General features: G+C 42.3%; 1 protein-coding gene across 1 annotated transcript in view; it reads left to right on the forward strand.

Moving 5' to 3' along the window:
• The window catches only part of LOC146802085 (lysosomal proton-coupled steroid conjugate and bile acid symporter SLC46A3-like), a 181,739-nt gene extending 171,208 nt beyond the window's left edge, over positions 1 to 10,531 (forward strand). The window contains exon 6 of the mRNA XM_085621649.1: positions 414 to 10,531. Coding sequence (XP_085477775.1) covers positions 414 to 504 — 91 coding nt within the window. The 3' untranslated portion in view covers positions 505 to 10,531. The remainder of the gene's footprint in view (positions 1 to 413) is intronic.
• Positions 10,532 to 11,143: the final 612 nt, after the last annotated feature.

Consider the following 11,143-nt stretch of genomic DNA (forward strand, 5'->3'; position numbering starts at 1 on the left):
GGTGTAAAGTTTCACACTGCGTTCTTGTACCGCAGCCACTGAGATATACCATATTTATCTCATGAAAATCTACTTTCATCTGGTGTGGTTTCTATAAGTGGCAGCTTTAAACACCTTGGGACCCTTGTGCGTGTGTGGCACACATGGATGCCCACCGCCAGGCAGTCTTAGACTACTGGTATTTGACCTACGGCCAGGATTTTTCCAAAGCATATGCTGTTTTAAGGACCTAGGGGGTTAACAAGTACTCTAAATATTGAGTATCCCCAGTTCTACATTTTCAACGAAAGCACGGACTGTAAGTAGCCAATAAATGGTACTTCTCTTCTGAATAATTAAAGTTTCAAAGATTGGTGCAAAGACAGACAGTTTGCGCGTCGCTTGCCCAGTTAACTCTGTGTCTTGTTTTGCAGCGTCGTCATGTGCATCGGATACGAGGAAGAGAAGCCGCACGCGCTCCTCGTCAACGAAGAGGAGTCCGATGGCGGCGACCCGTTGATATGAGCGTGGCGCGTGACGTGACGCTACCCACCCGGCCTTATCAGGCACGCGCACACACGCCTCTAAGAAGCCATTCCATCTGCAGGCGGGAGTGGTTTACAAATCAGCCTACAGGACATGTGCACTATATATTATAGGATACAAAGAACATTCAGCTGAGGGGGTGACGAATGTTTAGTTCTGTTCATCCGCTTTTAGTTTCTAACGCGTCTATATTGTACAAAAAGAAGAAATTCAAGGCGTAAACGTCATTTTTCCAATCTCCAGCAGCCTGGCCGCTCCAGCTGAGCATACTGTGTTTTGTAATTTGGAGACCGGGTTGCTGAAGGGAACATTGCTGCCTGCTTACGCTATGCCAACAGAAACGTTTTTAAAAATGCAATTGTTTAAACTTCAGCTTATAAAGCATCCATCTATCTACAGGATTAGGACCCGGGTCACCAGACCCTTTGCGCACACTAGTCAAACTGACATGTAGATTACAATTGTTACCTGTGGTCGCAAAAGGTAGATCAGTTTCACAGACTGAGGTTCTGTGCAAACGGAAAATGTACCAGGTGTCTAGATGTATGTTTGGTTAACGGGTTGTAGGATTGGACTACCTAATGTATGGTCATAATATTTTGTCAACACTTACAATGTGTCAGATCTTTTTGGGTATTTAGTATTTGCAAACAATGACCATTATTTTACTACCTTCATTTTACAACGAACGTTAGTTGCAAACATTTTTTGACATTAAGTGCACAACTAAGATGGGAAATTTTTAAAAACTTTTATTTTCAATAGATTTAGGGGGAAGGGATTTCGTACATGAAAAGTCCTCTCGACTTGGAGAAAGAAATGAGGACACAAAGTTGTATTCCAGCAACCCCTCACTCCAAACGTGGTTTTGTACAAACTGCATTTATTCTTCAGGAGGACAACTACGGTTGATGCTATTCTTGGGGCAGCAGTACCTCTGTGGCTGCCATTCTTCAAAGCATGCATTTTATGTCGAAATGTGGTTGAAGTTCGGGAATCAGGGTTATCAAACCGAAACAAGCTTTAAAGGTGCAGTTTTGTCAGCCGAAAAAGTGCCAGTTTTAAACCATACGTCTTAGTTACTTAACACACAGCAGACAGACACGTGACAGTGCTTAGCCAAGCCAGGAGGTACGGATTCCAGGAGGCAGAAAAATACAGCACACTTAGCTGGTAATTTAGTTTATACCATGTGATTCAACACAGTATAGCCCAATCAAATGTAATTTGGAGAAAATGCACATTGAGACATGTATCCGCATCATTGAGGGGGTGCTTGGTCTTTCGTGAGCAGTGGCACCCCCTCCCAGGATCGGACTGGGACATAAAATAGGCCTGGGCACTAAAATAAATGTGCCTCCGTTAGAGAACCAGATTTTAAAAATGTGGCTCACGTTTTCAAATCAGACTAGGTTTGAACTTGTAAAGTCGCTGTATGTATATTTTGCAAGGTGTGGGAGAGTGCATGCATTTATGTTTGCAGCAAACAATGTTTGTCTTATTATCTGGAATCAACATTAAAAACAGGCCCGCAAACTGCAAAGACCGGCCCGTACACTGATCTGTCAGACCAGCCCATCGAGCGCTCTCCGAGTGCCCAATAGGCCACTCCGACCCTGCCTCCTCCTCACACTTAGCCCCGGTAATAAGTGCTATGTTATACTCTATATTTACTATACAATGACAAACGTGCACTTATCCAGGGCTGGTCGGAGGGCAAAGCAAGTGTAGGTGATTACCAAAGACGCCTCTGGTATGTGGTGTGAGATTGGGTGCATCAAATAAAATGTACGTGTGCAGCTGACAACAAAATCCTTGCACCAGCCCTACATGAATGTGTATATCTATAGTACAGGTTTGGATGTCTGTAGTGGACAAAATGCAGTGGTATAACAACTCGTATGTCACCCGATCCTGTGAAACACGGAAAAAAAATTGCAGGTCACTTTGAAATATCGGTTATTCATCATAATGACAGCCCCAAAGTAGTTTGCAGACCTTTACCTTTGTCAGCACTTCTAGAATTGTACAGCAATGAAGGACGAAACACGCAGGATGAGCCAAATTATGTGTCACAGAAAGGGAAATTATGTAGCAGTATGCAAAGCGTTGTCTGGTGGTATTATTTTGACCGACTAGAGCAAGAAATACAATTTTTTTTGGATGTAAATTATGCACCAAGTTATGTTCCAAATATGGTAAGCCCTTAATTATGCGTAAATGCCACAACATTGCATAGTAACAAGCAAGGATTAACATGTATAATATGGTCCTATATTGCAATGTTAGGATTCTGGTGTCATATTCAAACCACTCAACCTTCAGCCTCTTGGTTTACGATGTCACCAGAACTCTCCAATGGCGATATTGGTCCATATTGCACACTTACCTGTTGAGTCCTTTCTCTTTCTCTCTATAGCATTGTGTAAAACCCATATTCCACAAAGAACTATTTCATGCGTCCCTGTGAAAAATGGGGTTTATCACCATAATGTCCCCAAACCACTCTGTAGAGTTTTACCATTGTCAGTACTTTTAATTTTATTTGAACTTGAGAGGTTTATATAGCGTTGGCCACACCTGAAGGTATCTGAGCGCTTTACAACATTTATAGGGAAGATATCGAACACACAGAATAACAATCAAACGTACAGTATAACAATAGTAAAACAAATTGAGTCGTGACGCCTCCAATTCAAGGAGGGGGGACAAAGGAGCGAGTCAAGAGGTAGGTGATGTGGAAGCCTTCATTATCAACGTGACTATATGCTGCAATGGCCAAGATTCTACGTTGGGGGCAGTTATCCAGTAGTACCAGTAGGATTAGGTAGCAAGATAATGTAAATTATATGGGGAAAAGGGCAATTACGCAGCACATTGCCTGGCAGTAGTGTTATCTCAATTTGAGCTAAAAAATTCAATTTTTCTGTGAGATCTGCAAATTATGTGGCAAATGTAGTAAATCCGTTAGTATGTGGTAACCAATACAGTTGCAGAATCGCATGAATCCACTGGCTCTCAGCAATGTATTAGCAACAATTTATTAATTAAAGGTAAACCTAATGATTCTAAAACCTATCAGTGTTACTCTTACCTGTATTTTGAAGAAAGCCGCTTACTCAAGCTATCTAACTCCCCCAAAAATATGTAACATATAAAAATATATAACGGGTAATTTAAATGGTCCTATATTGTTATTTTAGGTGAGATTTACAAACCGCTCAGCCTTTGACCTTGTGGTTTATCATGTCATCAGAACTCTTTGATGGCAATATTGTTCCATATTGTATTATGTATCATCCTCCTTGCCCCGCTTCTGTGGCATCTTGGAGGCTAGTTAGTCTACTAAGCTAACGCGTATCACTAAATCGAGGTAAAGGGTAGTATACTCTGGAAGGCACCCTCTCATCAATCAAATTACAATAACACATACTCCCTACAGAAAAAGAGCAGATTTAAATATTATTTATAGATTACACTGACTTTTCCAGTAATTATCCAGTAAAGGGTAGAAGAGACCAAGATGCCCATTCTTGTTTCTAAAATTGTAATGCTGTTACCCATATAAAAATGAAAGAGAGAAATGTGCCCATCTTCTATAACCAATAATTAGCCCCAGAAATGTGTAACAGTGAGATCACCCCTCATTGGAGCAGCCAGAGGGAGTGGCTTCTTGTTTTTGGTATTCAGTGATCACCATAGCGGTCAATCAGCGAGGAGAATCGGGAATGCTTCCAAAGCAATCTGTTAGCGTAGTTATCCTGGCCATGTAGGTCCCTCTAACATCTCTCCTTCCCTTAACAGTGCTGAGTAGTATAACCACATTTTATTTAAAAGCCCTGGACTTGCGTACATGAGGGCCAATAATTAAAATGTCCCGTCACTCAACAAGTGCTCTTAATCAATTTTTGTTTAAAAAATGTATAAAAATGTTGCCAATTGTTACCACATAATGTTCACAGATTCACCAGATCCATATGTTTATATGACCTAAAATCTTATATGCACCTGTGCTTCAAGATGCACTATACTCACAATTCCATGTCAGTATATATTTGCTCCATAAATGATTCTCGTGTTGCTCTACAAGCTCCAAATGTTGTGTCAACATAGATTTATTATCCAATATCACTTTTAAAAATGGGTGTTATGGTGGACTGGGACTACTGAAAGATGTCTTATTCGCTGTTGTGTACAGGACGCAAGTACAGCTGTCATTTGCCTTGTGCGCATCATTGTGGAAAATGCTTTTCTGAATATCACAGTTCCAGTTAATTTCTCTCCGATCACTGAGATGATAAAGCTAAACTTATAACTGAAGAAACTGTAAAAAGGATGGTTAGCGTGCCGGACGGCATAGGAGTATAATGATGTACGTTCTTCCTGAATGTGTCACTTTCCTTCGGTATAATTCTAATAAAACTGAGCTATTGATCATCAAGACCAACTCCGCTCACAGTCCTAATACACTGTGGCCACTAATTCCGGGGTCACCCTCCACGCCGGGCACCAAGTTGAAACCCTTGAGTGTTATTCTAGAACAGAATGTTTCTTTGTGCAGAAAAATTTCCTATGTATCTCATGTTTATACCCTTTCCTTCTCCTTGGAAAGTTCCTGGCTTTCCTTCCAAAGGAACATCATGCTCCTGTGGCTCCTATGTGTACCTCGAGACTGAGCTGTAGCTTGTATCTTGTTTGCCTGCCTATTTGCTTGCGAAGTTGCAATGAACAAAACTTTGCAGTACAAACTGTGCTACATTTTAAAAACAGGATCACGCTTTTAAGGTAAAAACGGGTATAGCTTTGCAGGCGGTGGAAGACCGTTCAATTTAAGTTCTTATCCCTGGTTCATATATCCTTTAATGGCTGTTGGGTGTTTGAGTTTGCAGTCTGCCCAGGACATGCAATTTTTGACTGAGAACTTTCTGCTGCTCTGTATCTGTCTGACTGAATTATATGTTTTGCGGCAAGGAGCCCAAAAAAGGCATGTATGCCGTAAGTGAGGGAATAAGCTACTTTTTCAGCTAATTACCTTTGACAATCATCAGCCTTATACGAATGCATTTTGTTGTTTGGGGGAGCCACAAACTCCTCTGATTCGTCTGCTGTGCTGTTGGTTCTGTTATTTGTATCTTCAGAGAATGAAGCGTCTTACTGGTGCCTGCAGCACTTTATAAACAATAAATTGTTTTTTTCTGTTCCCTTCATTTCTTTGCTGTATTTCTGCTGTATCATCGGGTATATCATTGGCTGCCCGACTAATGCCCCAAGAACAGCCAACACACTTGAAATGTCATTGGTGCCATTTCCCTAGTTCACCGTGCCTGTGAGATCCTCCGCAAGATGGCAGTCAAGTTCCCTTCTCTTGCGCCCCCCACAACCCCTCTTGTAAACTGTTGTTGAGCGCTAAAGGGCAGTGGAACTCTGTTTGCCTGGCTAGAGCGTTTACTGCCTAAGGCCACAAAAAGTGTTGACCACCGTACATTGGGGATGTGATAGGATGGTGGAGGCCTGAAGACTTAGGAAAGCTGAGTTTGTTTAATATGCAGGAGGGAGGGAGGTCTGCGAAGTTAAAACCAGCAGGCCGGGGCTGGGATCTGGGGTCGTGGTCAGGGGACAGAAAGAATCAAGTCCGCTCCGATGACCCAGGGAGCTGAGAGGGCTATTGGCAGGGAGGCTTAATTTGCAATTACGGTCTCAGCTGTGCAGTGCATCCTCCCTACACCTTCTTGCTGTCGCGTGGCCGATTGTTTGGGTGGCTTGTATTCCTGATGGACTGTGAACAAATGAGGAACTTCATGAGACCTGGTCCAACTGGCAGTCATGCCTTATTTCCATTGCTTTCATATGTGCCTGGTGCTAGATAATGCCTGGTTCCTGGCTACTAATATGAAGGGCTCTTGGTTGGCTGTCAGATCTGTAGCAAGGCTACCTGGACTTTTCACTCTGATGAAGGTGTGGATGTTAGCCCTAAGTGTTTGACTGCCCATACTCCAAGCACCATTGTTAAGGTGGTCACATGCATGCTATGGTTGGGATTTGTATCGACTTTGTTTGCTTGCAACAGTATTCATTTTGGGGCGGATATGGAACGTGGCCACTGAATAGTGAAGACAGTTTTGTGACGGGGACCTCTGTGGAGGAGATGCCTTCCTGCCCACCACCTTGGCAGATGAGCATCATTGAACCTGCTGCTGCAGTATGCCTGCGTTTGGGTCGATACCACGCACTCTGCTGCGAGGCCAAGAACCACGCACAGTTCGCCCTCCTCCGAGGCCATCACCTTGTGAGATGCATTCGTCTTACAGTTTCAGCAGATTAACGTGTGCCCTGCTTTTCTGCCTAACCCTTTTTTGTGCTTTACAACTAACTTGCCCCATGCCAATCACTGGATCAAGGCAACATCCGCATGCGCGAGCTGCATTTTGAAACAAAATGTAGAATATTCTCTTTGGCCGATTTGTTATGTTTCACAAAGGTCATTGTTTTGCAGCATCCTGCAGATTGCACTGACGTTTATATTCATCTATGCGGATGACTTCAGAAAACAAGGAAAATGAACGCAATACCACCCCACTCCATACAAGTCAAAGATATTTCTAATAAGACACGTGCAGCAAAAGGACTGCCACATTTCAACATGTAATGTGCACAGATTGTTCTTTATAAAAACGTGGTCCGAAAGGGATATCAGCTCAGCGAGGTGCCGCCTCCCCCGATATGTGTGTACATTGGTATCTTCCAGAATAAGCAAATAAGGATGCCAGTTGTATGCTCTTCCTCCCCTTGATCTTCACCTCACCTTTTGGTCGAGTGACCAGAGTCGCTACCTGCCAGCTTGTATTTTGGAGCCTAATACTGCCAAACAGCGAAGGTATAGAAATGCACACAAATATGGTGAAGTTCAATGCATTTTTTAAGCCTGAGGTATTGACAGGTGACACTCCGCTCACCCCCAGTATCCGTCCATAACTCCCAAGGTCCACCGTAAACAAAGTATTTCCACAGTGTACCATACGAGACAGTGGAGCTGCCACCCCTGCGCGCGGGGGTAATCCATGCACCCACCCACGGGAAACATGAACATCCTTATCCACGCAACCATTACAACCTGTAATGGTTACTCGTGGTTTTAACAACGCAAGTCATTACGTCGACTTGCCCTGGAGGGCGCTCGAGATTAAGGAATAGTGTGAATTACTATTCCGACACCTTCCCTAATGTACTTAGACTGGAGTTGGAATAGTTATTCACACTATTCCTAAATCCAGCGCCCTCCAACGCACACTCAAATACACAAGCCCCATATCATTTTGGTTGGCACATGTTGTCGGGCATAGTCCATTTTGTGTTACACGGAGACTGCTCTTTTTGCAATTTGACATATATTTGTCACAAGTGAGATTGATTGGCAATGGTTAGATGGACAGAAGATTGAGGGTCATATCGCCCAAAACCGCTTCTCGGATTTTGTCAAGCTTAATTAAGGTAAGGACAAATAGTGTACAATACCCTGCTCCAAGTGCAATTTGCGCCTTCCAAACGTTCCCATTGTTTTACTCTGTCTTCTTTTGATTAATGCTGGTTCTCTTATTAGGCTGCCTCAATCCCTTTTGTTTTGCTGCTATAACAAAACTTGATTTAGTCTCCGTCAAAAACTGCCCTGAGTACAGCTCCTATGCAGAATGTCCTGTCGATTGTTCTCTAGTTCTGCGTTCCATCGGCTACATTCAGGAAGTAAAATAATCGCTTAGGTGAATAAAGTATTTGCTAGAAGTTTATGTAACAATCATACTGTGACCTGAAAGGGCAGTAATAAGGCTTCGATGGCAATCACAGGGAAGTCACTAGCCACCTGTCAGTGTACCCTTTGAAATTAGATTGGTGGCCCTTGTGAATTGGTTTTGAGTTGCATTGCACAGGTCCTCACCATCCACCTGCATTTGTATTCACCTGGCACTTTTGAACACACGATCTACAAACATTAGTCACTGGTAGTTAATATTGCCTGGGATTGTTTTCATGGCTGATGAAACCCTGCTTTAGCTTCCGGGTTAATACTGTACGTAGGCTTTTCCCCGGATTCCTGTTCCCCTAGTTTAAAATTCTTACAAATGCTACCATTAGAAGTCTTCAGGGACTTGTCATTCCAAGGAAGCCATTATCTTTCCATAGTCACCTGTGTTTTTTTTATTTTTTATCAACGCTTGGCATAAATGAACACTTTTAATTTAAGATGAAATTAGCCTGAATTCCACAAGGTGGCAGTACATCTATACAAAATGACACATTTAGTTTAACTATCCAAGCTGTAAATTTAGGTGCTTGTTCCATATGTTATTTTAATGTGCAGATTTTTATAGCGTCGACTGGAAAGTATTGAAGCGCTTTATATGACTACCAGTTACGACACACTTTTTATTTTTTGGTCGGCACGGGGAGTTTAGGTGATTTGCCCAGAATCACAGGATGTGGAGTCGACCCCGAACCTCGGTTTCCCAGCTCCAAAGTCGGCAGTCTAGCTGTGAGACCACATCCTCTCCCCTTTTGTGTCGGCGTTACAAAGAAAGGAACATTTTACAAACTCCAGACTCACAATACATTTCAATTGTGTTACAAGGATTTGACGCTCTAGCAGTACCTAGTTAGTGTAGGCTATTACAGGGCAGTGCTTACCATTCTGTTTTGCTTATGGTGTTTTTAAGTGTGTCTGTCTATATGCGTGTGCTGACTAACCCCGGGCGGAGCTTGCGCAGTGCAACTACGTGGAGGTCTATGGAGATGGGCGGGGGGGGGGGGGGAGACTCAGTGGAACTCCGCTCCGCCACCACCCCACCTAAATTAAAATACTACTGACAACATAATTTAAAAATAATAAAAGTCACTTACCTTATTGCGGTGTCCCCGGGCTGCCCTCCTCCTCCTCGCCGTACATTTTCCACGAACTGCGTATACAAAATTGGGGAGGAAGACGCTGCAAGAGTTATGTATTCTATATAGAGCGAAATGTGCCTTCTTGGCTTCCTATGGAGCAGCCATGCGAGGCCTGCTTAAGAAAGTATCCTTTGCTTCCATAGAGTGTTTCTACTTATGTCTGTCATAAAGAGCTGGGTCTTCCGAGTTTTAGAAGGCTACATTAGGACCTGCCCTGTTCTGCTTTAGCATTGAATTTGGACATGGCCGGAGACCAGTGTACATAGGAAGATAATCAGTGATTTCCTATCTCTGGATTCTATTGATAAAATCCCCTGGCTCAGCTGTGTCATGGCTTTCTGTAGTAGGTTGGGTGGACTTGAATTTTGTAGCCATCCCTCTTCCCTACGAGGAGTAACCAAGGTTGGAAATTAAACTCATGTCTATGAAACTGATGGGAGGAGGAAAGATTTTATAGGGAATGTAGGCAGCCGAGTTTTTCATTTCATCAGATGCTACTAAACAATGGGGGGCGATCAATTCTATTTGGAGCAGGTGTACAATACGCAAAAGAGGTTTGTCTCCACACACTTCAGATGCAATGTTATTCATCGTCTTGTGTCTTTCCCAAGATAGAATGACTGGTCCCCTACACTTAAAATGTGTCCCTGTGACGGTGTCTTGGAACAATGCACAATGTACTTTATTTTTTTCAAATTTTATGAGGAACCCTGAAAACGATTAAGACCTATAATACAAAGGCACAAATTTAGACAATATAGACCAGCCACGCTTTTTTTTTTTTTTTTTTTTACAACTTCACACCTTGGAAATTGCCTTGCTGTGTCTAAGTTCTTATGGTATGCCATATTGATCAGCAAGAAACTAGGCAGGCAATTAATTTGAATGATTGCTTTATACGAATGGAGTTTTATGTAAACTTGTGTAACATAATTTGTTTTACTGTTGATGATTTTATGTAATTTTTTATTATGGGATGAATTTGATACAGTATTTTATATGTAATGTTTTTTTATTGTTGTGCTTTATGAATTTTTTTTATGTGAAACCAAATAAATCCTACAAAATCAAAGAACATCTCCTAATCCTTTCTTCTAAGATATGTGAAGGAACTCTTCACTGAACTGACTTAGGGACTGATTTAGAATTTGGCGGATGGATTACTCCGTTACAAACGTGAAGCATATCCTGTCCTTTGTATTGCAAGTCCCATAGGATATAATGGACGTGTAATACAGCAGACAGGATATCTGTCACATTTGTGGCGGAGTAACCCGGTCCGCTGAACGTCACATCAGGTCCTTGGTTTCAACCTATCATTTAGCCCATCACCTTGCAAGTAAGTGGAGGTGGACCGAAAACATGGAACACCCAGACATTTGTCTATGGCAGCACTGGATAAGGGGTGGTAAATGCTTTAATCAAATGAATCCAATTAATGCCAGATTGATTGTTTTACTAGCAAGGTGTCTGTTTCTCAAAGAAAGGTGAATGGCTATTGAAATTCATATATGATGGTGCTTAAGTCAGAAATCCATTACCTTTTAAAAACCAGCATTGCCATAGCCAATAGGTTACGCCTATACATGAGCTATTGGCTTTGGCAATGTGCTTTTTCCATGTTGTACACAGGTGTGGCTGCTGTTCAACATGGCTAAAAGTTAGTGGCATGAGAAGTCCTACA

Source organism: Triturus cristatus, chromosome 8 (assembly GCF_964204655.1).
Source record: "Triturus cristatus chromosome 8, aTriCri1.1, whole genome shotgun sequence".
Lineage (NCBI taxonomy): Eukaryota > Metazoa > Chordata > Amphibia > Caudata > Salamandridae > Triturus > Triturus cristatus.